General features: G+C 56.3%; 5 protein-coding genes across 5 annotated transcripts in view; 2 read left to right on the forward strand and 3 right to left on the reverse strand.

Annotated features, from left to right (window-relative positions):
* PTSG_00742 (uncharacterized protein) overlaps positions 1-3,246 on the reverse strand; it is a gene marked incomplete at its 5' end in the record, with an annotated part of 6,253 nt that extends 3,007 nt beyond the window's left edge. The window contains 4 exons of the mRNA XM_004998151.1: positions 1-292; positions 617-957; positions 1,323-2,721; positions 2,960-3,246. The exon at positions 1-292 is cut by the window's left edge and continues 231 nt beyond it. Coding sequence (XP_004998208.1) covers positions 1-292; positions 617-957; positions 1,323-2,721; positions 2,960-3,246 — 2,319 coding nt within the window. The remainder of the gene's footprint in view (positions 293-616; positions 958-1,322; positions 2,722-2,959) is intronic.
* Positions 3,169-13,604, forward strand: PTSG_00743 (TKL protein kinase; the record flags this gene model as incomplete). The annotated part of the gene is made up of 25 exons (XM_004998152.1): positions 3,169-3,221; positions 3,376-3,409; positions 3,627-3,695; positions 3,892-3,985; positions 4,239-4,355; positions 4,634-4,723; positions 4,885-7,453; positions 7,669-7,869; positions 8,169-8,390; positions 8,513-8,591; positions 8,707-8,786; positions 8,954-9,047; positions 9,262-9,409; positions 9,815-9,907; positions 10,086-10,136; positions 10,396-10,516; positions 10,699-10,757; positions 11,005-11,118; positions 11,270-11,315; positions 11,429-11,586; positions 11,779-11,853; positions 12,059-12,168; positions 12,357-12,438; positions 12,651-12,767; positions 12,969-13,604. Exons 1-25 carry the CDS (start codon positions 3,209-3,211, stop codon positions 13,602-13,604), a joined length of 5,472 nt encoding a protein of 1,823 aa, XP_004998209.1. The 5' UTR covers positions 3,169-3,208.
* A 476-nt stretch (positions 13,605-14,080) lies between these two features.
* Positions 14,081-21,286, reverse strand: PTSG_00744 (TK protein kinase; the record flags this gene model as incomplete). The annotated part of the gene is made up of 18 exons (XM_004998153.1): positions 19,533-21,286; positions 19,014-19,282; positions 18,569-18,786; positions 18,205-18,304; positions 17,963-18,028; positions 17,633-17,708; positions 17,335-17,487; positions 16,914-17,000; positions 16,575-16,667; positions 16,253-16,345; positions 16,034-16,088; positions 15,789-15,844; positions 15,417-15,534; positions 15,134-15,216; positions 14,904-14,946; positions 14,653-14,750; positions 14,374-14,458; positions 14,081-14,236 (listed from the first exon to the last, which is right to left on the reverse strand). The coding sequence occupies exons 1-18, from the start codon at positions 21,173-21,175 to the stop codon at positions 14,081-14,083; spliced, it is 3,492 nt and encodes a 1,163-aa protein (XP_004998210.1). The 5' UTR covers positions 21,176-21,286.
* Positions 21,287-21,316: 30 nt separating this feature from the next.
* Positions 21,317-25,063, forward strand: PTSG_00745 (uncharacterized protein). Its single transcript, XM_004998154.1, has 5 exons — positions 21,317-21,517; positions 21,985-22,282; positions 22,462-22,912; positions 23,149-23,223; positions 23,516-25,063. Exons 1-5 carry the CDS (start codon positions 21,324-21,326, stop codon positions 25,012-25,014), a joined length of 2,517 nt encoding a protein of 838 aa, XP_004998211.1. The 5' UTR covers positions 21,317-21,323; the 3' UTR covers positions 25,015-25,063.
* Positions 25,064-25,205: 142 nt separating this feature from the next.
* PTSG_00746 (uncharacterized protein) lies at positions 25,206-26,739 on the reverse strand (the record flags this gene model as incomplete). Its single annotated transcript, XM_004998155.1, has 3 exons — positions 25,206-25,395; positions 25,689-26,352; positions 26,611-26,739. 3 exons carry the CDS (start codon positions 26,737-26,739, stop codon positions 25,346-25,348), a joined length of 843 nt encoding a protein of 280 aa, XP_004998212.1. The 3' UTR covers positions 25,206-25,345.
* Between the last annotated feature and the right edge of the window lie 1,116 nt (positions 26,740-27,855).

The following is a 27,855-nucleotide window of genomic DNA, read 5'->3' on the forward strand; positions in this document are numbered from 1 at the left end:
AATTGCCTTCATAATGTGCAGCGTGTGCACGCGCTTGCCGTTGTTGACGCTGGCGTCGGTCGGGTCCTGCTCGTGCCTGTGCACGCTAAAGTCCTGCGTGGCGAGAAAGCTGTTGGCAGCGCCCTGAATTTTCTTTGTGCGGTGGTGGCGGGAGGCGTCAATGCCTGTGTTGAGTGCCCAGTTGAGCATGCGCACAAGCGTGGCTGCACCGTCCTCCATGCTGAAGTCAGGCAGGATGGCAGGCAGCAGTGATGGAAGAATGGACAGCACAAGCAGCTGCAGCTCCTCATACCTGTGTTGGTGTGCGATTGTGTGTGTGTGTGTGTTGGTGCGCGGTTGAATGTGTGTGAATGTGAGTGAACATTGGTTGTGAATCATTGTTTAAAGCACATGCAAACGCACGCCCACAAAACACGCACGCACGCGCGCGCGCACACACACACACACACACACGCACGCACACGCACACATCAAACACACACACACGCACACGCATGCACAAACACACACACACACACACACACACACACACACACACACACACACACACGCACGCACAAACACATCAAACACCACACGCGCCCACCCTCGTGCCCACACAGCAGCAACGACGTACTGTGAAGCTGTCCAGTTGCGCGGGCGGGGTGCTGCTGTTGTTGGGGCGGCCCCCTCTGTTTTCCTCTTCATTGGCGAGGGCCTATGCTGTGCAGCCAGCGAGAGGTCTGCATCCTGGTCATACTGCATGTACTTGAGGCACAGCGGCACAATGTTGGATGCCTGAATCACCTCGCGCGCGTTTGGATCGCGCAGCAGCGGCACGATGGAGGTGAGGAGGAGCTTCAAGGCCTCAAAGTCCTCATCGCTGTTGTTCAGGCGCAGGGAGCGGCAGTCTGGGTGGCGCGTGGGAACGTCGCCGCAGCACGCAAACCGCAGCATAAACTCAAACGTGTGGCCCGTCTATGGGACATGGGGGTGGTGGTGGGGACGGGGCAGTGTCGAGGTTGGGAAGGGGGACACATGTACAGCAGCATGAGTGCATGCATGCATGCATGAAGCGAGCGGCACACTTATGCGGGCAAACAGGCACACGTACATACATGCACACAAACACACAAACAAACATGCACACATACGCAGCACGGCAGACAGACAGACAGACAGACACACACACACGCACGCACTCAGGAGCGCATACGAACCCATAACACAAACACACACACACACACACACACACACACACAAACCCATAACACACACACACCACAGACACGCACACACACACACACATACAAACAAACAAACACACACGCATCCGCACACACCACGAGGTTGTCGCGAAGAGAGGGCTGTCTGGTGAAGAGGGCAATGAGGGCAATGAGGTCGTTCCTCGCTTGCTTCATTGCCTTTGAATCGCCCCGTTGGAACGCGGCGCGAAGGCCGTCCGTCAGCGCCTGCGTGCACTTGGACGAGTCCAGCAACGCAACCACATCCGCCTTGTCTGGCCCCTCCATGCAGTTCCACAGCATTTCAATGATGAGCAGGCCCTCCTGCGAGTTCACATCGCAGTGCGGGCTCCCCAGGATGAGGCACAGCGTGCGTGGGAGCCCTTCCTTCACCATCTGGTGCTGCTGTGGCGGCAGCGTTGAGCAGCCCCACGCCACAGACAGCAGCCGCCCCTGGGTTTCGTTGTCAAGCTCACACGCGCGCGGCGACCTGCTGCTGCCTTGCACGTGCGGGTGTGAGCGCCGGTGTGATGCTGTTGCTGTGTCTGCGTCGTTGTGCTGTTGTTGTTGCTGTTGCTGGTGCCGCCCTTTGTTGGCGGTGGTGTCGGTTCTGCTGCGCGAGCCACGCCTGCCTGTGTTGTCGTCAGTGCCTGCAAGCATCATCTCGAGCGGGCGGCGGAGGCTGGCAGCAATGCGGCTCTGCTCCACCACGCGAATCTCAACGTCCTGCCACGCGCGAGCAACGCCACCCGCGGAGACGCGGTTGCGCTTTGCCGAGATCTGCGCGGCCACGAGGTGGTCCAGCACGAAGATGGCCGTGGCAAGCACGGTGGACGTCGCGCTGTTGAGGAGGGCGGTGACGGCGGAGACCACGGCTGCCAGGTGCTTCTCCGCCTCGTTCAGGTCACGCTGGTCTGCGAGGTCTGCAAAGTCGATGGGCTTGACCAGCAGCTCGAGCATGTGCACGAGGTGCTGTGCATATGAAGAGGTCGGGTTGGCCTGCGCACGCGCAGCAAGGTCCTCCAACACGAGCGGGAGCGGCTGCAGGTCTTCCACGATGTAGCCGTCAGGGCGGCGCTTCAGGACCTTGCGCAGCGCATGGTCGTGGCGTTCCTCAAGGGCCTGCGAGTGCTTGCCAGTCAGGAGCTTGTACAGCTTGGCCACGTCGTTGGTTGCACCCGTTTGCTGGTCTTGGGTAACAGCCGGCGGCGGGGGCGTCTGTTGTTTCGTGTCTTGCTGCTGTGACGAGTCGGTTGAAACGGCAAAGACCCGCCGCTTCAGGGTTGACGTGCGAGAGGAAGTTGACGAGGAGAGCGGGATGGGAGGTGGCACAGGCATCTTTCGCGTCGAGGCGCCAAGGGAAGCCGCTGTTGTTCCTGCTGTTGCTGTGGTCGCCGATGTTGATTGCGCTCCTGCATCTCGAATCACCGTGTTGGGGTGGGGAAACTGTGGCATTTGCTTCTTCATGCTGGACGCCAACGACTCGCTCTGACTGCGACTGCGCGCGCGCGTGTGTGCGTTATGTGTGTATTTGGTAGGGGAAGAGGGGGATGGGGACGGCAGACATGGTGGACATTCGTTAGACAAGATGGTCATTGACTGACGTTGTGTGTGTTGTTGTTGTGAGCGTCGTGCTGTGCGACATTGACAGGCATGTGCGCTTGCTTGTGTAGGAATGTATAATTGCTTGTTGCTTGTCAAGACACGATGCGATCACTTGGCAGTGTTGAACTCACGTCATTGGAGGTGCGGCGTCCATGATGGGCTGCTGCTCAAAGAGGTGCACACCCGTCGACTGACGCGAGACGGCAAGAGAGAGAGACAGCGGTGAGATGTTGGGACAAGCAACAAGCAAAGCAGCAGAAGAGTTGTTGGAGTTGTTGAGGTGTTTGGCGGCGATTGCTGAATGTTCACGGAAGTCGTTAACAATTTTCAGCGTTTCCAAGGGACGAGAAGCAAAGGAACAGACAGAAGGAACAGCGAGAATGGAGTACACAGGTTGGTGCTCATGTGATGGGCTCATGCGATGCTCAGCTTGCTGTGCGTGCGATTTGATCTGACTGTGCCCTCATCGCTGCGTATATGTGTGTTTGTGTGTGTGTGTGTGTGTGTGCGTTTGCTTTGTCGTGCTTGTTTCACACACAACGTTCAGGCAGTTCATATGAAGGGGACTTCAAGCATGGCCGGTGAGTGAGCGCGAGATGTTGCTCGCTTGGCGTGTTGTTGATGAAGAGGCGTTGCGCTTGCGCTGTGACAAGGTTCACGCTCACACACACGCTTCCACACACACACACACACACACACACACACTCTCTCTCTCTCTCTCTCACACACACACGCTCACACGCTCACACACACCCTCACGCACGCTCACACACACGCTCACACACACCTCACACACAGGATGGAAGGCCATGGCGAATACATTTTGCCCAATGGAACCAAGTACATTGGCCAGATGGTAGACGGAGAGTAAGTCGATGGAATGAATGGCTTGTGTGTGTAGCGTGTGCTTATGTGTTTGTGTGGCTGAGAACCGGCGTCCAATGCTTGCTGATGAAATTGCTTCTGATGGTATTGCTTCAACTGCTGCTGTTGTGGGTCATCATGAGTGCTTCAAGATGCTTGCATGGCTGACATTTTCCATCTGCCGTCCCGTGCACCGCAGGTTTCATGGTGAGGGGACGCTGGTGTTCCCCAACGGTGCACAATACAAGGCAACCTGGGAGCATGGCAGGGCCACCGGCAAGACCGCAGCACGCGTGCGTTGTTTTGTGTGTGTAAGTGTGAGTGGAAGTGTGTGAGTGAGTGTGTGTGTGCGTGTGTGTGTGTGATGTGTGTGTATGTGTGTGTGTAAGAGTGTGTGTAATGTTAGCGTGAGCGGCACCTCTTGTTGATTTGTTTGTTGCTCTGTATCTTGTTTTCCATCCCGAAGCTCACAGCATCCACACCCCCCCCTCTCTCGTCGCTTCCCCTCGTCTCTCGTTTACCCCATACGGGCTCAACCACCGCCAGGGCGACTATTACTTCTCGGACGGCCTCAAGTTTGAGGAGCAGGACTGGGAATACTGCACGGACGATGACAGGCGCTTCTACAGGGAGCTTCTTGATGGACTCAGGCCAGCAGGTATGGTGAAAGGAAGCAAGAAGGAAAGAGAGAGTGGGGGGGATGTTGTGTGGTTGTTGTTTGCAACATAAGCCTGAAGCACGCAGATGTACTGAAACATATTGTCTGTGTGATAACGCACAATCCCTCCCTCTGTGCCTTTGTCCCTGGTTATCCCTGGCTGTCCCTGGCTGTCCCTCATCCGCTCACACACACACACACACACACACACACACACACACACACACACACACACACACACACACACACACACACACACACACACACACACACACACATCAAGGGCCGCTCCCTGCTGGTTGGCGGGCAAAACCCGCGCAGCACGCTCGACAGCATGTGGCTCTTTGACTTCCACGCCCTGTCCTGGGAAAAGGTACACGTTGTGCACGCATGTGTGCTTCGATGTGCACGTGTGCATACATTGTGTTCTCCTCTCCCTGCATTTGCATTCTGCTTGCTTCTGCTGCTGCTGGCTGTGCAGTGCCAAACCTTCACCACCACCACCACCACCACCACCACCACCACCACGAACAGGTGACGTCGTTCAATCCCGGTCCGCTCCCGCGCGCATGCCATGCGGCCGCCGCTGTTGCTGGCGACGTGATCCTGACAGGGGGTGTGTCCGTGACACCGCCCCAATACGACCCGGTCCTCCACACCCGCTGCATGGACATCTGGCGCTATTCTCCGCGCGCAAACGCGTGGCTCAACATCACCGTCGGCGCGCCCTGCCCGTCCCCACGTTACCAGCACGCTGTTGCGTACGACGCAGCTCGCCAGCGCCTGTATGTGCACGGCGGTCTCACCTTGCACCAGGTTCGCGTGCCATCTCCGCCACCTTCGCCGTCGCCGTCGTCGTCGCAGGAAGGGGATGGGCCCACGCCGATGCCCGCCCGCTTCAAGTACGAGCCCAAGTCGTCAACAGAGCTGTGGGAGCTTGATCTCTCCGTGGACCCGCCAAAGTGGGCGCAGGTGTTGCCTGCAAGCACGGCGCAGCCGTCTGCGCGCTTTGACCACGCGGCGGCAATTCTCAACAGCCGCCTGTTCATCTTCTACGGCAAGAAGGACTCGCGCGTGTACCCGGCAGATCTGGTGTGGTCCTTTGATCGCAGCACGCGCCACTGGCACCAGGTGTACATTGGCCAGTCGCACGTGCCGCAGCCGCGCAGTGGCATGACCGTCGTCACCATGGGCGGCGATGCTGATGTTGCGGGCACAAGTAATGGGGTTGGTGGTGATGCAGGCGATCACACCTCCACCCTGAACGATACAGCCGCAGATTCACACACGCACGCCTCCAATGACACGCGAGACAACGCCACGTCACCTCCGCCCACATCAAGCGCAGCGGCGTATGCGTCGCCATCGCTGGCTGCCTCGAGCGAATTCTCCATCTTCTTTGGCGGCGAAACGGAACTGACTGCCGCCCTCGGCAGCGCGTACAAGGACAGCTGGATCTTCACTGTCAACGCAAACAGCGGCTACGCTGAAGCTGCTGGTGCTGGTGCTGGTGCTGGTGCTGGTGCTGGTGGCGATGTGGCAGGGGGAGGCAGTGTTGCCGGGACGTGGACGCAGACGACGAGCGAGCCGTATCCTTCGGATCGCTTCAACCACGCCGGCACTACCATGGTTTCCCGCGCTGCCCTCAACTTCATCCGCACAAGCGGTCTGCCAGGTGCACAGGCAGACGGCGCAGACCCACGCTCACCCCAACAACAACAACAACAACAGCAGCAGCAGCAGCAGCAGCAACGACGCAGTGACCGCAGCCGCACCATGTGTACCACCACCACCAACACTGGCAGCAGGATGGCAGCGGCGGAAAGCATGTCTCACGGCATTGGAAGCGACGGCCTTCGCCTCTCCATTGTTTTTGGCGGCTTCAACCAAGTCAACGGGTTTCTCAACGACCTCTGGGCGCTGGCCTTTGACACGCGCGCGGAGTCCAGCGGCAACAAGCTCGTGTGGACGCACATTGTTCCCAAAGACCAGACCGCACCCACGCCGCGCGCAGGGCACACCATTGTCACGCTGTCGCCCCCAGATGTCGACCAGCAGGTGCTGCTGGTGCACGGCGGGCGAGACTCTGTGTCGCAGTTCTCGCCACTGGAGAGCACACACGCATTTGACACGCTGTCAGAGACGTGGATGCCCGTGAACAACACTGGCGATGTTGTGCGGCGCACGTACCACTCCGCGGTGGCTCTGGGCATCAATGCCATGGTCGTGTTTGGTGGCCAAGGCTTCCGTGACACCGCCACGCCTACAGCACCGTCTCTGCTCTGTTCTCTTCCCACCAAACCCGCACAACACCAAGGCCACAAACATGGACACCAGCACCACCCACACCACGCGCGGGACCAACAACAACATCAACAACAACAACAACAACAACAACAACAAGGAGACATCACATGGAAGACCCGGTTTCCTGTTGGTGCAGGAAACAGTGATGGTGGTGATGGTGGTGATGGTGGTGATGGTGGTGATGGTGGAGTGCAGCAGTGTGAGGAGCATGAGGTGTTGCGATGTACGACTGCACATGGTGAGCCAAGCCCGCTGCCCACGCAATCGTGCATGTGTGAAACAGTAGCCAACAGCCACGTGTACGCTGGCTCCTCCTCCTCCTCCTCGCCCTCGCCCTCCTCCTCCTCCTCGTCGTCGTCGTCGTCGCCACCATTGTTGCCATTGTCGCAAAAGCACGCTCGTCTTCGTCGCGGGAAGCAAAGCGAGCAGAATACGAGTGACACGAACAACACCAGTGCTGATGGCGATGTGTACAATCACGACGACGACGATGATGATGCTGACAGCACGGATGGAGATTTTGCAAACAGCACCAACTACGGGCTGCTGGGCGATGTGCGCGTGTGTGTTCTGCAGGGCGGCGTGTGCGAGTGGTCGCTGCTGCAGTACACGGGTCCACGCGACATTGTCGTCGATCACGTCGTGAAGACGGTGATGTTGGCTGATGGCAGCTACGCACCGCGCCCACGCAGCCACCACTCCGGCCACATGATCGATGCTGCCTGGCACGACAACCCAACCATGCTCGTCTTTGGCGGTGTCGTTGGACCAGAAACCATTCCTAGCACCGCCGCAGGTGCGTGTGTATTTGTATGCTTACAATACTTATAAACTTGTGTTTGCGTTTAGGTTTGCGTTGATATGTGCTTGTGTGTGCTTCTGGCGTTTGCGTTGGCGTTTGCGTTTGCGTTTGCGTTGATGTGTGCTTTTGTGTGCTTCTAAAAAGCTCATTCATGCACGCACACACACACACGCACGAATGCACACTGCTTATGTGTGCTGAACTTGCAGCGTCACTTGAGCTCGCTGCCGACGTGTGGTTCCTGCACATTGACCCCTGCGGCACGTCGACCTGGGAGTACTTTGATGTGTCGCATTCGCCCTACCCTGCACCGCGCTGGTCACACGCGAGCGCGGTTGTGCATGACTCGAAACTCATCGTCAGTGGCGGCTACAGCAACGACCGCGTCCTTGATGACTGCTGGATGCTCGGTGCGTATTCTGTGGCGATGAGACGTGAGGAGAAGAGGGGATGGGAGTGGCGTGCACGGCAGTTTGTATCACTTGCATTGTGTGTGCGTTTGCTGCGTTGTTTGACATGAGTTGAATGCGTGGGGTTGTTCTCGCACACACGACACGACACACACGCACACACACAACACACACACACACAACACACACACAACACACACAACACACACAACACACACAACACACACAACACACAAACACACACAAACCCCTCTCACACACACACATTCCTCTCCCTCTGCTACTTTTGCTCCGTGCAGACCTGACAGCCAAGTCGCCACAGTGGACGCCGCTCGACCTCCACGGCTCAGATGCACTCGTTGTCCGCGCCGGCCACGCGCTGCTGGCAATGGACGTGTTTGTGCAAAGCGAGGGCACAGCCAACATCACGACGGGCGTCGTTGCGCTTGGAGGCACCTCGCTTGACATTCAAACCATCGATGCACAGAGCGTTACTGTCCTCCTTCCAGCCTGCAACCCAGGTTGGTGGGTAGCGGTGACTTGAGAAGTTGGCAATGCGTCGTTGCAATCATCATGGCAGTCAACGCATTGTGATGCTCACTCTGCATGCGTGTGTATTTGTACAATCATTCGGTGTCGTCAGGATACGCTTCGATCAACTTCAAGACGAGCCCGTGCACGCCCTGTGACAAAGGCTACTACTCTCCGCTCAACTCAAACCAGTACGCTGACATGTGTGTGTATGTGTATGTGTATATGTGTGTGTGTGTTGATGATGTGGTAATTTCCTCCTTGTGTGCACTTGCTGATCACTGCTTGCTGACTACCACATCTCAGGTGCCTCGTGTGTCCTCACGGAACAACGACGAATGCAACCGCTTCCACCAGCGCCAAGAACTGCTCCCTCTGTGTCTCTGGTGCGCTCAGAAGTGTGTGTGTGCGCGTTCGCATGCACATGTGCCCTCGGTTGTTGCGAAGGTGCATCGATAGTTGAACCGCGGCTCTGGGTTCTCACTCCTTCTCGTCTTGTTCTCTTCGATCACCCCTCCCTGCCGTGCAATCCCCTCGCCGGTGTTCATTGCAGGGTTCTGCAATGCGGGCTCGTGCCGTGTGCACATGAACGGAGAAATCCTTACACCCGTCTGCTCCTGCGGCACCTGGCTCTCGGAGACATCAGGGTGAGCTGTCGTGTGCACGTTGCAGTCGATGATGTTGTTTGACGTGCGTACATCACCGTGTGCGTCCTTCAAATCTCGCCCCTCCTTCATACATCGTCCCGGCTCTTCCAATTGTCAAGCTAAACCGTTCATTGCTTTTCTTCAACACCCTCTCCTGACACCCTTCCCGACACCCCACTCCCTCCCCCAAAACACCACGAAACTGTTATGGCAGGTGCACGCAGCTGCGCTGGTATTGGCTGCTACTGATTGGCCTCATCTTCCTCGTCATTCTGTGGCGCGTGATCGTTGTCTGCCTCCGCAAGCGATACGTCGAGCCGCTCTCTGAGGTCTCGGACAGTCTGCAGACCGCCATGAACCAGGTCGGTCTTGCGTGGGCGCGCTTGCAGGTGTGAGGGTGTGTTAAAGGGGAAAGAGGCAGGATGTGCGTGTGGTTTGCGTACTGAGTGGCATCGTTTGTGCCGTTCGTACGTGTGCCATCAGTTTGCGTCAACCGAAAGGACACGTTTTTCCCGCCAGCATGCACATGCCGTTGCCCTACTCTGTACCAACAACAACAACAACAACAACAACAACAACAACAACAACAACAACAACAACAACAACAACAACAACAACAACAACAACAACAACAACAACAACAACAACAACAACAACAACAACAACAACAACAACAACAACAACAACAACAACAACAACACCACCACCACCACCACCACCACCACCACCACCACCACCACCACCCACCATCACGACGTCTGCTGTAGGTGCTGAACCTTGCGCGAGCGTGGCAGATACAGCCGGAGGAGATTGAGTTGATCGAACCGATTGACGCCGATGCTCCGGGCGCCTTTGGCGAGGTGACCACAGCGTGCTCGTGATTGCATACTTGGACTATGTTGTGTAGTTGTTGGGAGAGGCGCAGTGTGACACGCAATGTCGTGTTACATGTACGCTTGTGCTCGTTGCTTGTGTTTGTTGTTGTGCTTGTGCTCGGTCGCTCATCTTGTTGTGTTCGTGTGTTGTGCTGTGTGTCAGGTGCATCGCGCGCACTATCACGACCGCGAGGTGGCGGTGAAGAAACTCAAGGTCGGCTTGAGCTTTTTCATTGACGATTGTTGTTCCAGTGCCAACACATGCATGCCATGTACGCACACACACACACACACACACACACACACACACACACACACACACACACACACACACACACACACACACACACACACACACACACACAATCACACATCGATGCATACACATTCATTCACACGCGCCACCACCTGCACTCACAGCTCACATGTACACACACACACACACCTATTCAACTTGCATAACGTCATGGCAGCGGGCTGTGCTCAAGCTGAGTCCGGACAACCTGGACAGTTTCCAGAAGGAAGTGCGCGTGATGCGAAAATTGCGTCATGCAAACATTGTTCTGTTTTACGGCGCCGGCTACGATGACAGCGGTGAGTGTGCCAGGCCAACAGCTCACTCAGCGTGCAAGCGTCAATACGGGTGAAGGGCGTTGTTTGGAGATGTGTGGCATGCGTGGTTTTGTTTGCGGCTCATTGTTGCTCATTTCATCCTCATCATGCAACATGTGCGGCGATGTTTGTGCTGTAAATGCATTTGAAATGCGTTTAATCAGGCTGCCCGTTCCTGGTGACCGAGTACATGGCCCACGGCAGCCTCACCACCGTCCTGCAGGTGAGGGCATGGTGCTCGATGTGTGTATTCGGTATTTATGACGGTGTTGTTCATCCGTGAATTAATGGGAGCACACGCACACAAACACACACACACACGCACACACACACACACACACACACACACACACACACACACACACACACACACACACACACACACACACACACACACACGCGCGCGCGCGCGCGCGCGCACGACTCAACACAAAATAACACAACGCAACACAACACACGCACGCCTGCAGAATTCTTCATTTGCGCTTGATTGGGAGATGAAGCTGCGGTTTGCGGAACACGCTGCCAAAGGCATGGAGTATCTCCACTCGCAGCGCCCGCCCTGCATCCACCGCGACCTCAAGGTCCGTTGCTGTGTTGTGTGCTTTGTGTGCGTGTGTGTGTGTGTGTATGTGTGTGTGTGTGTGTGCTTTTCTGCTCGTGCGTGTGTGCGCGTGAGAGTGTGTCTCTGACCAGGTCCAAATGATGCACTCGTGTTTCCTCTCTTCGTTACAGACGGCCAATCTTCTCGTCACCGACAAATACATTGTCAAAGTGTCAGGTGAGCAACAACAGGTGCATTGTTAGCATTGTTTGCATTGCGAGTTGCAACACACACACACACACACACACTCACATTTCTAACACGCGTCGTGTCTTGTTTCTGCACTGTAGACTTTGGCACGTCGACGCTGCTTGACATTGGCACGACGGGGCGATTTGAATCTGGCGGCACAAGTGGCACCAGCGGCACACGCGGAAAGCGCGGAAAGCGAATGCGATCAAGTCATTCTTTATCAAAGACGTTTGACGAAGAGGCATCACAGCTCATGGTGCGGGCACTGATGACTGTGAGAGGTGGGGGGGGGGGGCGAAGAGGAGTTGATTGTTCAGTGCGCTTGTTTGTGTGCGCTTGTATTTGTTGTAAGTGGTTGTAAGCACTTGTGGAGGTGTTTGTTTGTGTATGTTTTTTTCTTTCTGCCCCGGTGTTCAGTTCGAGCTCACGTACATGTACACGCTGTTAGATTGCGTTTGATCCTGCTGCGGACAACCTGAGTCGTGAAGACAACGCCACAGACGCACACACGCAGCTGCCACAGGTCCGTTGCACGCGTGCATATGTGTGTGTGTGTGTGTGTGCGCGCGCGTGCGGGTGCATGTGTATGGGATGGGATGAAGTTTTGAATGTTTCGCATTGCAACCATCTTTGCGCCCCCGCGACAGCACGCACACGCACAACTTCAGGCACCCACGACACAATGCTACAACTGCTCATGACAATCTTGAACATGGTGTGTTGTGCAGCTGGTGGGCACTCCCGTGTATTTCTCGCCCGAGGTCTGGCGAAGAGGCAGTTTCTCCACCAAATCAGATGTGTTTGCTTTCGGCATCGTCCTCTGGGAAATCATGACCAGGTGTGGTTGTTTGTTTCGTTGTTTGCTGGCTCACTTTTTGTTCCGTGGGAAGCATTCATCTCATGCTCGCGTGCAGTACATATTTTGAGACTGAATTTGCGTTCTCTCGCATGCCCATCACTTGCTGCGCTCTGTTCCCTCATTACTCACGCATGCGTCTTAATTTACTGGTGTGTGTCCGTGCGCAGGGAGACGAATCCCTATCCACATGTGCACGGCCCAAAGTCGCTGCTGAAGAAGGCTGTCATCGAGCGAGGCGCCCGACCACTCGTGAGTGGAACCGATGTATTGCATTTTTGCCACTGGTGTTGAACCGAAGAAACTCAACACACGTTTCCATGCACGCACGCACGCACGCACGCATACGTACACACACGCCACAAACGCATCTGCGCATCTGCACACGTGTACTGTATTTACAAATGATACGTGTACATATTCACAAACGATACCATTTCTTCACACACACACACACACATCAGATTCCGCCCACAATGCCGACGGTTGTAAAGTGTCTGATGGAGGTGTGCTGGGCGACGCACGCCCGCTCCCGACCCGCGTTCAAGGAAATTGTGCGCATCCTTCAGGAACTCATCAACGTGAGTTGTGTGTGTGTGTGTATGTGTGTGTGTGTGTGTGCGTGTGTGTGTGATGGAGAAGATAGGACAAGTCATGAATCACAGAGTCATGGATGCCTCTGTTTCTCTTGCCTTGCTTTTTTTTTTTCACTCACTCACGTCCACCACCGGCACCTCCTCCTCCTCCCAATCCTCCCCCACCTGGGATTCTTTCTGTGCCAGATGGTGGAGGTTTTGGAGAGCACAACGACGACGCCGGCCCGCAGTCGTGTCGGCACATGGCGCAGCGTCCCGTCCTCTGCTCGCGGCGGCAGCTTCATCTTCCGTTCGCGCGCCACCGCCACTGAGCCGTCGAGCGGGCACTCCAGTGGGCGCCACTCCGCCAACATGCTGCGCGGCGGCGACAAGCAGGCACGCTCGCAGTCCACATCGGGGATGAGTCTCTCTGCACGGCTGTCGGCGGCGTTGACACGTGTGCGGCGGGCGGGCACGGACGCATCGCGGGCGGCGCTTGGGCGACGGGGGCGCGTTGCGAGTGTTGTTGAGGAGGACATGGATGACACATCGACGCCGACAACAAGCACTGCAAGCAGCGGTGGTGATGGCAACAGCGGAGGGCCGTGGACACTGGTGATGAGGGGCGGAAGCATCAACATGAACCGCACGGATGCTGGGCGATCACCGCTCCGAGCGAGCAGCGACGTGGCAATCATGCCAGAGGTGCAAGAACACGACGACGACGACGACGACGACGACGACCACTGCGATCATGATGATGTTGTTGTTGATGATGACGATGACTATGACGGAGAAATGTTGGATGAGCACCGACCGCTGATTGCACATCGGTCGCCATAGGATGGAGGGGTTAGTTGAGTTATAGGCGACAGACCAAGCGAATGAATCGTTGCAGCCGTTTAGATGCATTGTTGTGTGTGTGTGTGTGTGTGTGTGTGTGTGTGTGTGTGTGTGTGTGTGTGTTGTGTGTGTGTGTGTTGTGCAGTATGTTTGTGTGAACGAGCTATAGCAAGTTGCCACCTTGTGTTGGCCGTCTGTGTTCATTTATTTGTAACTAATAGACGCGAGAACAATGTAGCCAAACAAAGGGCTGAAGGGCCAAAGGGCAAAACGATCAAGCTTGATGAACGCCACAAACAACGTGGCGCACACACACGCGTGCATCGCACAGGTTGTGTGGTGGTGTGACCGTGAATAACAAAACGATGTGGTGAAGGCAGCAATTTGAACAGCAAGGCTGTTGGAGGAGTGCACAAGCACACGCGCACGTGCGCGGGAGTATGGGATGGGGGTTGTTCGCACGAGTAGACATCGCCTCACAAACGAGATTCCTCATCGTCCATTGGTACGTCGTAAACAACAGCTGATAACTTCTGCTGCTGCTGCTGTTGTTGTTGGTGTTGGTGTTGGTGCTGCTGCTGCTGCTGCTGTTGTTGTTGTTGTTGTTGTTGCTGCGATGCACCCGAGGATCGCTGCTCAACGCACACAAGCACACATGTGCATGTGGGGGATGTGAGTTGGCGAGATATGTTGGGATGGTGGCTAAATGTCATCAGCTCTCCAATACACACACAAACACACACAAACACATTCAGTACACAAGGCTTACCGCAGCGACGAGGAGGGAGAGGAGTTGATTGAATGTCGGCCGAACCGTTGGTGTGCGCGCCCAGCACTTGAGGATCACAGAATAGCTGTTGACGGTGGTGGCGGCCATAATGATGATGCATGTACGTGGTGAGTACGTAAGAGAGTGTGCGTGTGAGAAGGGAATGGGAGTGTGAGTGTTCATGTGTACAACACACACACACACACACACACACACACACACACACACACACACACACACACACACACACACACACACACACACACAGCAGCCACGTACATGTACTGTGGGCATGCGGGTGGCAACGGCAGGTGCTGTTGAATGTTGAGCTGCGCTTCAATGATTGCGGGCACGGCTTGAATGTTCTTGAACGGCGTCTGCACACAGCAGTGTGGCAAATGACACAGCGGGCAGGCATTGGAGTGAATGGTGGTAAGCGGTCACGTGTGATGGCGGATGAGGGTATGTTTGAGTGTGCATTGCAGCTGCATCAAACGTTCATGCCGTTGAGAAGCCGGTGCATGCGGTACCTTGCCGAACATGAATATCTCCCAGAACGTGATGCCGCAACTCCTGTGAAACAGTGCAATAAATTCACAGACAAACAGCTCGAAGTCAAAATCAAAGTGCAGCACGCACATCACAACACACCGACACACCGACACACCGACACACCGACACACCGACACCCACACCCACACACACACACATACACACACACACACACACACAACACACAGAGCGGCTCGAGGTATCGCACCAGACATCGCTGGCGCTGGTCCACTTCAACTGCTCGAGGCTCTCGGGAGCCATCCACCGCAGCGGCAGCGCACTCTCGCTCCCCTGGCAGAGGTAGGGTGTGTGTGTGTGCGTGTATATACATGTGTGTGTGTGAGGACGTGTGTGTGTGTGTGTGTGTGTGCGTGTGTGTAGTGAGGGTGTGCGTGTGTGTAGTGAGGGTGAGTGAGTGAGTGAGTACTATGCTGAGTAATTCGCAGTAGGGCCACCAGAGGAGCAGAAAAGCGAGGGCACAGCGATCGCACCATTCTGTAGTAGTCTGAATCACTGAGGAACCGGGCCATGCCGTAATCGCTGATCTTCACGTCGTGCAGAGAAACGCCGACGAGCACATTGCGGCAGGCAACATCGCGGTGTACGATACTGATGTAGTAGTGTTGAGGGATTTGGGGGGGGGGCAAGGGAGGGAGATGAGGTGAATAAATGCGTGAGTGTGTGAGTGTGTGTGTGTGAGTGTGTGTGTGTGTGTGTGTGTGTGTGTGTGAACGTGTTTGTTGGTGTGAGTGTGTTCATGTGCGCGAGCATGCTTGGTGTGAGTATACGTGTGCGTGTGTGAGGTGCATACATGTCGTGCGGGCGATGCCGAAACCACAGACCACGAAGAGTGAAGGACTGACTTTTGCGACGCGAGGTACGCCATTCCGTCCGAAATGGTGATACACACTTCTAGCAGCTGTTCGACATGCATGGTTGCGGTGCACACATGAGTGCACACGCGAATGCACAATGACGCTTGCCGCTGTAAAGCTTCACGCGCGTGCAACGTCACTCGAACACAAAAGCCCCTGCGCATCAATCGCGTGTGTGTGTGTGTGCGTGTGTGTGTGTGCGTGCGTGTGTGTGTGTGTGTGTGTGCACCCACCTCCTCAGCTGTGGCCATCGCTGATGGGCCTTTGCTCGCCTGTGCCCTAAGATACCTGCAGTAGTGCATGTGCCGCGCGTGTGATCGATTTGTATGTATGTGTGTGTGTGTGTTCACGGTTGCGACGGCAAGCACGTCAGTCATGACAGGATGGGCATGCCTGATCGCGGCAAAGACGCTACTCCCCCCCCCCCTCCCGGCGCGACAATGTCAACTCACGATCTGAGGTTGCCACCGGGCATGTACTCCATGACGAGCATCGGCTGCAGGGCGTCCTTGCAGAACCCGTGCACGCCAACGAGTGCGGGGTGCCTGCAACGGCAGCAGCGGTGACAGTGAAGGTGATGGTGATGGTGATGAATGGGCGTTTGTAAGGGATGGTGAATGGGCGCATGTGAGGGATGGTGTCCGCGAGGAACAAAACCAAGCTGATCGCACATACAACACAACACAACACAACACAACACAAGACACACAGAGTCGCACCCACAACACAAAACACAACACACAACACACACACAACAGGCGCAAAGCGGCTGACCTGAGGAGAGACATGAGCTGCGCTTCAACAACAAACGCGGCGTGTGCATCGGCGTCTTGGGCGGTGGCGGTCAGCGTCTTCACAGCAACTTGCCTGATGAGACGGTATGAACACGTGCATGTTGAGTTGACGACAGTGGTACCGGGAAAGCGGCATGTGACGATGGTGTTGACCACGCGTGCGGTGGTCCTGTGCCCACAGTGGCAATGACGTGTCTCTCTTCGCCTGCCTTGACCACCCTTGCGCACGCTTCGCACCAGCGACAACACCACAACGAAGGTAACCATCAATCACCACAACCACCACAACCACCAGCACCAGCACTCCCAGTCCACGTACGTCACGCTGCCGTGTGCGCGCCAGACGCCGCGGCGAACAGCGCCGAATGTTCCGCGCCCAACCTCCTCCTGCAGCTCAAGACTCGAGCTGGATGTGGTGGAAGAGGTGTGATGAAGTGAGTTGGACAGCACAGAATACGGGTCACACGCGCCAACGAGCGAGCGAACAAACACACACACACACACACACACACACACACACACACACACACACACACACACACACGCACGCACACACACATAACCACACACGCACACACATACGCACACACACACACGCACACACATACACACGCACACACACACACACGCACACACATACACACGCACACACACACGCGCACACACATACACACGCGCACATACACACGCACACGCACGCACGCACACACACGCACGCACACACCCCCCTCACGGCGCACCTTGGGATAAGCTGCAGGGCGGCGTGCTCGTCGTCGCTGTTGAGGTGGCGCAGGACAATGTTTCCCCTTTCAAGCTCCTTCTCAAGCAGTTTCCGTCGGCTCTCCAGGCGACGCAGCTCAAACGCAGCGTGCGATGTCCCGACAGCCGTCCGCCTGATGGTGGTGGTGGTGGTGATGGAGGTGGTTTGAGGTGGTGGTGGATTGAGGAATGGTGTTTGGGAGAACAACAGGGACACACATACACACACACAGGCACAGATACACAGGCACACGCGCGCGCGTATCGAAGAGTGATAACCTGCGGAGGATGATGAGCGCAACAAGAGCGCCGCACACAACAACGACGGCGACGACCACAGCGGCAACCACAACCCCTGATGCGCACCAACAACACCACCAACACGCAAACAAAGTCGTGGCCATGCGTGTACGGCGTGAGTCTGATGGTGAGGCCAGTTGGATGGTTCTGTCTATGCATGTAAAATTGTCTTTGCCAAGGTGCAGCTTCCCGACAGCACTCTTGCCCTCGGAAACAGATGCACATTCGCCCAGAAAGGCTGCCCATCTCACAGATTCACAACCAAGCAGCAACAAACAACGAAACAAGAAAGAGGCGTGGGCAAAGCACCTGCGCTGGGACCGCTTGAGCTTGAGCTTGAGCCAGAATTGTCACCGCCGATCGACGACTCCCAGTCTGCGCACCCAGAGGTGGTGTTGGCATGAGCAGCGTTAAGTGTTGTTTGTCAGCAGATAGCGCCACACACACACATGACACGCAAGACACAAAACCACAGAACGCAAGCTATCACGCACACGTGACGCGCGCGCACACACACACACACACACGCACACGCACACACACACACACACCCTGTGCTGCGGTGTTGACGGACGAGGAAAACATCCAGGTGTCGTCGGTGCAACGGGCAAACTGGTCCGCTGACGCTGTCGTGATGTTACACAGCGATTCCTGCGGAACGCACACACACATACACACACATACACATACCCAAACACACATACACACATGCACATACATACACATACACATACACATACACACAAACACACACACACACACACGCGCGCGCGCGCGCCATGATGGTTGGTGGTGGAGTGGTGAGATGCAAATGGGGGCAATAAGCAGTGCGCATGAGGAAAAGCTTTCTCGTCCCCCGCACGAACAGCAACATTGACACGAGAATTGTGCACGGTCATACGTTGAAGTACATACCCATTGGAGTGACGTGCCGCACGTGACGTCATCGCTTCTGCTCAAGGACCGCAGGACCTGGCATCCACCACATGACGCAATATTCAGACAAGGGTCCTGGCTCCACCCGTCTGCAGTGCACGTCACGCGCACGGGCGAAAGACAGCTGTGCTGGTTGCATGCAAGCAAGCACTGCTCGTTGACGTGGGGCACATCAGAGCACTCGACCGCCGTGAACGCTGTGCAGGTGTATTTTGTGTGTGTGTATGCAATTGTGTCAGTGTATGTGCAAGTGTGTTCATGTGTATGTGTGTGAGTGTACATGTGTGATTTGGGGCGAAATTGCAAGCACGCAAGAGCAGAGCGCTGGTGCCATCAACCAGAACAACCAAACACATGCACTGACATACACACATGCACACACACACACACATGCAAACATACACACGCCGAGGCAAAAACGCACTGCTTGTGACGGTTGGGCAGGGCGGGGGCGGTGTGGCGGAAGCAGTCGTTGGAATTGTGGTTGTGGTGGGTGTCGGCTGTGTTGTCAAAGGAATCGTTGGCACGGTGGGAACAGACATGGACCCTGTTGCAGGCGTGGTGGTCGATGGCTGCACAGATGCCGTGTGGTTGCCAAACACAAAGCCAACAGTGCAGAACCCAGAAGACGCAAACGAGAGGCTGCTGATAAGGGAGAGGGTGAGTTGCACACCGTCATCAAGTATGCTCATCCTGCATTCGTGGTTGTCGTGGTGAAAATGGTGGTGATAATGGTGGTTGTCGTGGTGATAATGGTGGTGGTGGTGGTGATATGCGTGAGTGATGTTCGATGGACGGTGGAGAAGCAAACGGAGAAAACCAAAGGCGACCACCACCCAGATTTGCACACATGTTTGCACACATTGTGCACACACACGCTCAATAACTCACTCACTACCCCCCCCCCACACGCATATATACATTCACACGCTCGCAGCCACACCTGAATGACGATGTTGAGAATGTGCCCTCGGCTGTGGCAATGGAGATGAACGCACCATGACCAATGGGACACATTGTGTTCACAAGCGGAGAACCGATTGGGGTGAGCCGCACACGACCACGGCTCACATCAACGCGCAGGCGCCGCAGACACACAAACGCAGGCCAGACTGCCGCCACAACTGTGCAGTCTGACAGCGGCGTCGTGGCTGCCACGTAGAACGTGCAGTTGTGCTCATCACGGCCACTTGTGCAGTCCACTTGGCTATCGCAGATACGCGTGATGGCGATGCTCTCTGTGCCGTTGTTGCTGTTGCTGTTGCTGTTGTTGGCACCACCCGTGCCATCGTCATCGTCATTGGCCAGCAGCGGGTTGTCGTCGTCGTCGCCATCACTGCTGTCTGGAGAGCACGATGTGGTTGGCGACTGCGGGCACGCTGGCGAGTTGGCAATGCCGTTGTAGCACGTGCAGTTGACGGAAGAGAAGCCCCGATCGTTGGTTTGCAGGTGGCAGGTTGTTGGATTGCCGCTCATGTACAGGGAGCGTGTTTGCACCCACGTGGCATCGTCGACATCGAAGGCCTTCTCCAACGCGCCTGGCTCAACGTGCGTGATGTTGTTGTCCCGCAGGTCGAGATTGGTGATCTGGCGAACAGCGGGCAGCGGCGGCATGGCAGTGAGGCCCGTCTCCACGAGCGTCACGGACGCCAGTGCCACGCATAGAGGCAGCCCGCTCAGGTCGTCCATGGGGGTGCCCCTGGCCGTGAAGAGGAGCATGCAGCAGCTGACCATGTTGTTGGAGTTGTCGCCGAGGTCGTCGGAGACGCGGACAACATTGGACTCGGATATGTCCAGGCTGCGGATGAGCAGCAGCATGTACGAGGGGATGGTGTCGCCAACGTGCGATCCCATTAGTTCGAGGCGCGTCAGCTTCTTCTCCGCACACGACCTCCGCGGCACCATCGCATCAAGCAGCGGCAGGATGCCCGAGATGTTCTTGGCGCGAATGAGAGAGACGGAGAAGGAGTTGAGACTCGGCGCGCGGGGCTCGAGCAGTCGCCGCAGGGCAAGGTCCGCCCAGGTGAAGGTTGGGGAGTCGACCAGGGTGACCTGTCGGCAGTCGTTGGCGCGGAAGGCAGTGATGTTGGGTGTGAAGTAGAAGATGGAGGATGGGATGACGAGGTCATTGCTCCTGAAAAATGTCTCCGCGTAGAACCGCACTCGGGTGACGGTTGGAGGCATCCCGGCGACCAAGTCTGGGGTGCGGACGATCCCAAACAGGTTCGAGCAAGACACCATGACCTGCCCTGGAAAGCTGGTCACTGGATCGCAGGCGCATTTTCCCTGGCAGATGCTGGGCAAGCAGCCGTCAGGGTTGGCATCGGCGAAGCGCCACATGCCGTCGTCGGCGCACTGCAGTTGCACAGCAGTATCGTCCACAGGGCAGCGCACCTCGCAGGTGCCGCCGGGCGTGGTGCTGCTTGTGTTGCATGCTGTCTCAAACGCAGGCACGACAACGGGGCACCTTATTCCATCTGCCGGCATCTGCTGCGCGGATCCACCACCCCATGCAGCCGCAAGCACCAACAGCGCAGCCAGCATCCGCCCACACTGTCGTGGTCGCGGTGTCGTCATCATCATCATCCTCGTCGTCACGACGGTGGTGCGTGCTGTGCGCCGATGATGATGATGATGTGAAACGCGGTGACGAGGTGGGCGATGAAATGATGAGTGTGGCGCGACGAATCATCTCCGCCAACGGATATGAATAGCAAAAACAGTAGTGGGCAACATGGCGCACTGGTTGCGGTTTGTTGTTGAGAGCAGTCGCAGCGAGGGTGGTGGTGTCGCGGTGCGTGTTGGCAGACGATGCCGCCATCCCATCGCTGTCCTGGGCACGCATGGCGACGATGAAGGCGGTCATGCTCCAGAAGGCACCTCCTCGGCATCATCGTCGTTTCGCCCACCTTTGCTGCTGAACATGGGGTAAGATTTTGCGAACCAAGGTGCACGAGTGTGCGTGTGCGTGTGCGTGTGCGTGTGCGTGCGTGTGCGTGTGCGTGTGCGTGTGCGTGTGCGTGTGCGTGTGCGTGTGCGTGTGCGTGTGCGTGTGCGTGTGCGTGTGCGTGTTTGTATGTGCGTGTGCGTGTGCGTGTGCGTGTGCGTGTGCGTGTGCGTGTGCGTGTGCGTGTGCGTGTGCGTGTTTGTATGTGCGTGTGCGTGTGCGTGTTTGTATGTGCGTGTGCGTGTGCGTGTTTGTATGTGCGAGACAGAGAGAGAGACAGAGAGAGAGACAGAGAGAGATAGACACAGAGAGAGGCCAGAGACAGAGAGTGTGGGATATTGTGTATGCATGTGGGATGCACACGCGGTAGCCCATTACAAGTCAACCTTGACCGCACTTCGCTTCTCACGCTTTGGCGCTTGTCCCGGATTGTAATTGGTTGCACAAGGGGATCGCTTGCTGTACAGGACGCTGGTGGAGTGCACACGCTGAAAGAAGTTGGCGACGCAGACGTGTCTCTGTTTGCCGTGTCTCCAAACAAACGCATCATCGCCACCCACCATCACACAACAGCACCTATTGGTGATGGCGATACAGTTCGTGTGCACCTGCACCAGCTGGTTGCTGTGAGGCAGTCTTCGTCTCCGTTGGAGCCACCACGACACACGTGGACAGCCCTCCACATCGCGGCAATTCGTGCTCCGTCAACAACACCAACAGCTGCGTCCTCTGCAGTACACGCCCTGGTTCGTTCACACACATGTGCACGCGATGTGTGGCACGTGATGCGCGATGTGCGGTATCTGTTGTGACATGATGTGTGCATGCGGTCGAATCAACTTGTGCCTCCTTGCAATGGCACGACCGACTTCCCCTCTCATGCATTGTGTGCACTCACCTCCGCCTGCGCATGCCACCACTGTAGGCGTGGTCGCCTGACTCGAGCACGTTGGCTGTTGTGAGCGAGGATACAACGCTGCTGGCCCACATGCACTCCCGTAGCGATGGCACGCCTGTGCTCGAGCGCACATCAACCATCCCCTGCGGCGGACATGATGCGGCCTGGTGCCCAAGCGGGCGCCAGCTGCTGCTCTGGACGTCCAAAGCCATCTTCAGAGTGGACACGGACGCGTCTGAGCCGCCAACAGCGCACGAGGTTGTGTTTGGGCTCGGTGACCGCCGCGTACTACTGGTGCAGCCAGTCGCCCTGCCCACACGTCGTCGTCGTGACCAGCAGTACGTAGACGGCGCGGTGATTGCACTGGACGCCAGTTCAGACGTGTACACGCGCGAGAACGCAAGTTTGGTGGACCACAGCAGCTTGCAGCTCACCACAGCAACAGACTCACTGCAGTCTTTGTCATCTCCGCTGCAGCGTAAGTGTGTGTGTGTGTGTCTGTGTGTGTGTGTGTGTTTGTTTGTTTGTTTATTTGTTTGTTTGTGTGCTTGTTTGTTTGTTTGTGTGTGTGTGCGTGTGGTGTGTGTCTCGCTCTCTCTGTGTCTGAGTCTGTCTCTGCGTATTTCCTGCTTGTCCTGCTTTCTTGTTCATGCTCAAACCCTTCATCCCCCCCCCTGCCCCATCCCACCCCACCCCCACCGCATGTGTGTACAGAGCTGCTATCGCTGCCGCGCCCGCCCGTTGTTGACACGAGTGCCAGCCTTGTCCTCGCATCCCTCCGCCCATCAGGTTGTTGCTATGTTTTTAAGCTGCTGCTGCTGCTGCTGCTGCTTCATGAAATTTGATGTCTGATGTGCACACGCACGCATTGTCATACGAGCTGGTCAAGCACAACAACAACAACAACAACAACAACAACAACAACAACAACAACAACAACAACAACAACAACAACAACAACAACAACAACAACAACAACAACAACAACAACAACAACAACAACAACAACAACACACTCCTGTGTATCGCAGACACACAGTCCTCACTGTGCACATGTGTACGTGTGTGTTTGCTGTCGTAGGCGTTCGTGTTGAGTGCGAGCGTCGGCTGCCAGCGTCGTTCACGCCGTCGTGCAGCACCGTCGCGTTGCCAACAGTGGCAGTGTTCGCATCCAATGCAGCCAGCGATGTTCTTGCATTCCGCACGAGTGGTGACAGTGGTGACAGTGGTGGTGATCGTGATGGTGATCGTGAGGAGGGCTGGACCTTGATTCCCGTGCCATCACAGCAACAAGAACACAAAGGACGACAACATCAGCAGCAGCAGCAGCACCCCGCTGCATATGTGCGGCTGCCGGATCGGTATCGGTGTCACGATGTGGTGCCGGCACATGACAGGCAGCACATCGTCTTCGCTGCATTCGCGCCCCCGGCGGTGGAGGACCTTGTGTTTGTGCGCACGAACGACACCACGCGCGAGGTGAAGGTGTGCTGGACACGCGCGCCAGCAGCAGAATGTTTGACCCAGGCGGCCACTGACGGATGGGATGGAGGAGAGCGTCATCGCAGTGGTGTGGGTGGTGCTCTTGAACAACAACAACAACAACAACAACAACAACAACAACAACAACAGCAGCAGCAGCAGCAGCAGCAGCAGCAAGAAGAGGCGACACAATGTGCCACCAACACAACCACTACGTCCACAACCCCTGTCACCAACACCGCAGCCGCCACCGCCAGCAGCGTGGATGACAGACGTGCACCTGAGGAGCGGCTGCGCGCGGCGCTGGTGGCGATGGCGGTGCGGGAGGAGGCAGACGGCATTGAGCACGAGGGGGCGGCAGAGAAGTGGACACGCGAGATGGCGGCGGCAGCGGCGATGAGGACACGCACCACCCCCGCACAGCAGCGGCAGCTGCTGCAGCGGTGGATGCGGGACACGCAGGACGGCGCCCGTGATGAAGATGAGGGTGATGATGATGATGATGATGTTTGTGGTGGTAGTGAAGGTGTTGGTGTTGGTGATGTTTGTGGTGTTGGTGTTGATGGTGATGGTGATACGCTCCCACCTGTGTCTCTGTTGCTGGGTGGTGGGATTGCAGGAGAAGGGAGGGCGCGTGCAAACATGATCACCGTCGTGCGTGAAGCCGCTGCTGATGGGCGTAACGCTGCGTTGGACCCGGCTGTGCAGAGGGCACGAATTCAGCCGGGGATGGCAGCAGCGGTGGCAGCCACCAACACACCAACAGCATCAGCCACCAATCCCGTGACAACAACTGGCTCCAATACAACTCCAACATTCACAACAGCAACTACCACAGCCACCACAGCCACCACAGCAACGACAGCAACGACCACCACCACAGCAACAAAAGCGACGACCGCCACCACAGCAGCAACAGCAACGCCAGCCGAAATGCCGGCGTGGACGGTGATGGCGGATATGGTGGCTGAGCGTCTGGAGCGGTACGTCGACCAACGGCTGCTGCGGGTCGAGAAGCGAATGCGGGCAATGGAGATGCGCATCATGAACAGGATGGACGAGCTCGAGCACGCCATGGTCCACCGCCGTGGTCCATAGGCCCGCACCAGGCGCCGCTGGCACACATGCACACACGACGACGTTTTGGTTTGTGTGTGTGTGTGTGTGTGTGTGTGTGTGTGTGTGTGTGTGTGTGTGTGTGTGTGTGTGTGTGTGTGTGTGTGTGTGTGTGTGTGTGTGTGTGTGGAGCTAGTCATAGATGCCTTTCTATGCGCTGTCAACCTTGTTGCTGTTCTCTTGCAGTCTTGGGACTGTTTATTTGTACACCACACATTTGTTGAAGGATATGGGATTCGATTATTCAAAACAGCAGAGACAATCCGCATAAACAAGGGCACTGCATTATGAGCAGCACACATCACCACCACTACTACTCCTGCTGTTGTTGTTGTTGTAGTTGTTGGAGGGCTTGATAATAACCTGTCAGTGGTATCAACGTGAGTTCGATGAATGGAGTGTCTCCATGCGCACGGGCAAGAGCACAGGCACACAAGCAACCATCTGCTGACTGACATATTTGCTCATGTACACACACACATCTCCACACACACACACACTCTCTCTCCCTCACACTCAACACACATACACATACACACACTCTCTCCCTCACACTCAACACACATACACATACACACACGCACGCACGACACACACACACACAAACAACACACCCAGTACACACACGATACACACCCACCCACAACTTGGCTCACCTGTGTAGAAGCCTGATTGGTACCATGCCATGAGCATGTTGGCCAACGCCGCTTCCTGTGCATCACCGTCAGGACCACCGCCAGCAAGGGCTGTGGGCGCCGTCACTCCACTTGTCCATGGGGATGGCGCTGCCGCGTTCGCTGTTGCTGTCTGCGCCTCGTCCCCTTCAACCGCTTCAGCTGATGATAGTTTTGCCTTCTTCATTGGCACACCTCCTTCAGCCTCCACGTCGTTCGCACGCTGATGTGTTGATTGTTGAAAAACGCCATCGTCAGAGCTGGTGCCGGCCACAGCATTGCCCGCACCATCACCGCCATCAGCAGCGTCGCCATCAGCAACATCAGCACCATCACCGCCATCAGCACCAGGAGCAGCAGCATCGTCGTCGTCGTCGTCGTCGTCGTCGTCGTCTCTGATCTCGAGGTGCTTTGGAACAGAGAACACGGGCCCGCGCTGAAACGGAGGGAGCAGTGCCGTGAGCGGCTGCTCCTCGCTGTTGCCGTATTCCGTGTACAGCACAGTGCATGTGGTGCCGTCAGCGGAGATGCTGGTGATCTCGGCGTCGTAGATCTCCTCATCCTCCGTCCACACTGCCCTGCACTCATCGCCGACCTTCCATTCTTTTGCCGCTGGTCTGTGCTCCTTCCGCCTCCTGCCTTGTCGCTGCAAGCGTGGCGGATGCGAGAAAGACGAGGGGGAGGGGAGCATGAACAAAACGAGGTGGAGCACCGAATCATGAGCAGGAAAAGCGAGGAGAGTAAGAAGAGGAGGCAGACAAGTGTGCACAGGGCGCGTGCACAAGTGATGCATAAGAAATGCACGAGCCTGAGCGTGTACGCATGCACACGTTCACACACGCACACACACACACACACACACTGATGCTCACTCATGCACACTCATGCACAAACACACACACACCTTTTCCTGCTGCACTTCAAAGGTGTTAATGGCCGCTTGGTAAGCGTTCACCAGCTCGGAGTCGTCCCAGACCTCCTCTTGGTCCCCTTGGCCAACCCGAAACACCTCCTCACCAACTTGGGTGTCCATCGTGTCCATCGACACAACAAGGCAACCAAGCGAAAGCAAGCAAGCAAACAAGCAAGCAAGCAAGCAAACGTTCGCTCGCACACACGACAAGCACCACAACCGCACACGTCCGCTACTGCTGTCTGTGTCTGTTGTTGTCCGCCTGCGAAACGTGTGCGGGTTGGGGAGAATTTGATGATATCTTGTGTAAAATTTCGGTAAACGAGGCAATCGCTTACTCTGTTGTGGGGTGGACTGCTGCTGATTGTTTGTTGTTGTGCCAGAGCCAGCCAGAGCCAGCCAGAGCCGCAGAAGACACGCACGCACCTACACCCCCCGACACACACGCACACAGCCATGTCTTCGCCTCGGAGCAATCACACAGGAGGTACTTCGAGCGAGCAGTGTGGTTGTTGAAAAGACCTTGTTGTGGCGGGGGGGGATTGGTGATCGTTGAGTCGTGCCTTCGCGCGTGTTTGAGTCTTTGCTGTACCTTTGATCAATCGCGCCTTGTGCCTCTCGGCTGAGGTCATGACATGGCATGGCACGCCATGAAGTTGGCTCCTTGCTCACCAGCTACGGGTTTCCTTGGCTTGCTCCTCTGTTGTAGAAGGTTCATCGTCAAGACCGAGCTCAAGGTCATCGACACGTCGATCAAGCTTCATGCGCACGCTATCCCGAACGTGCGTTCCTCCGCCCACAACCGTGTTGAAGAGCTTTCAACTTTTGCTGTTGTTCTTGAGAGAGAGAGTGTGTGTGTGCATGTGAGTGAGTGAGTGCGTGTGTGCGTGTGAGTGAGTGAGTGTGAGAGTGTGTGTGTGTGAGAGACAGAGACAGAGACAGAGACAGAGACAGAGAGATAGAGACAGAGACAGAGAGATAGAGACACAAAGACAGAGAGAGAAAGAGAGAGAGAGTGTGTGTTGTGTGTGTGTGTGTGTGTGTTGTGCTTGATCTTTCCGTGCACTGCGCCTCTTCCACGCGGATGTGAGGGAGGATGGCCCCCTGCCATGTGAATCACACCACTTGCATCGCACCGCACATCAACACACCTCCCGCCACACGCCAATACTCCTTACAAACGTCCCCGTCTTATGCTCCTTTTTGGCTTTGGTTTGGCAAATGGCAGATTGTCGC

Source organism: Salpingoeca rosetta, assembly GCF_000188695.1.
Source record: "Salpingoeca rosetta unplaced genomic scaffold supercont1.2, whole genome shotgun sequence".
Taxonomy (NCBI): domain Eukaryota; class Choanoflagellata; order Craspedida; family Salpingoecidae; genus Salpingoeca; species Salpingoeca rosetta.

Bases quoted from the DNA above. Each gene is read 5' to 3' on its own strand.
- PTSG_00745 (XM_004998154.1), top strand. From the start codon at position 21,324: ATGGCGCACTGGTTGCGGTTTGTTGTTGAGAGCAGTCGCAGCGAGGGT. The intron at 21,518-21,984 runs GTAAGATTTTGC...TGGTTGCACAAG, and splicing joins CCTTTGCTGCTGAACATGGG to GGGATCGCTTGCTGTACAGG. The intron at 23,224-23,515 runs GTTGTTGCTATG...TTGCTGTCGTAG, and splicing joins CGCATCCCTCCGCCCATCAG to GCGTTCGTGTTGAGTGCGAG.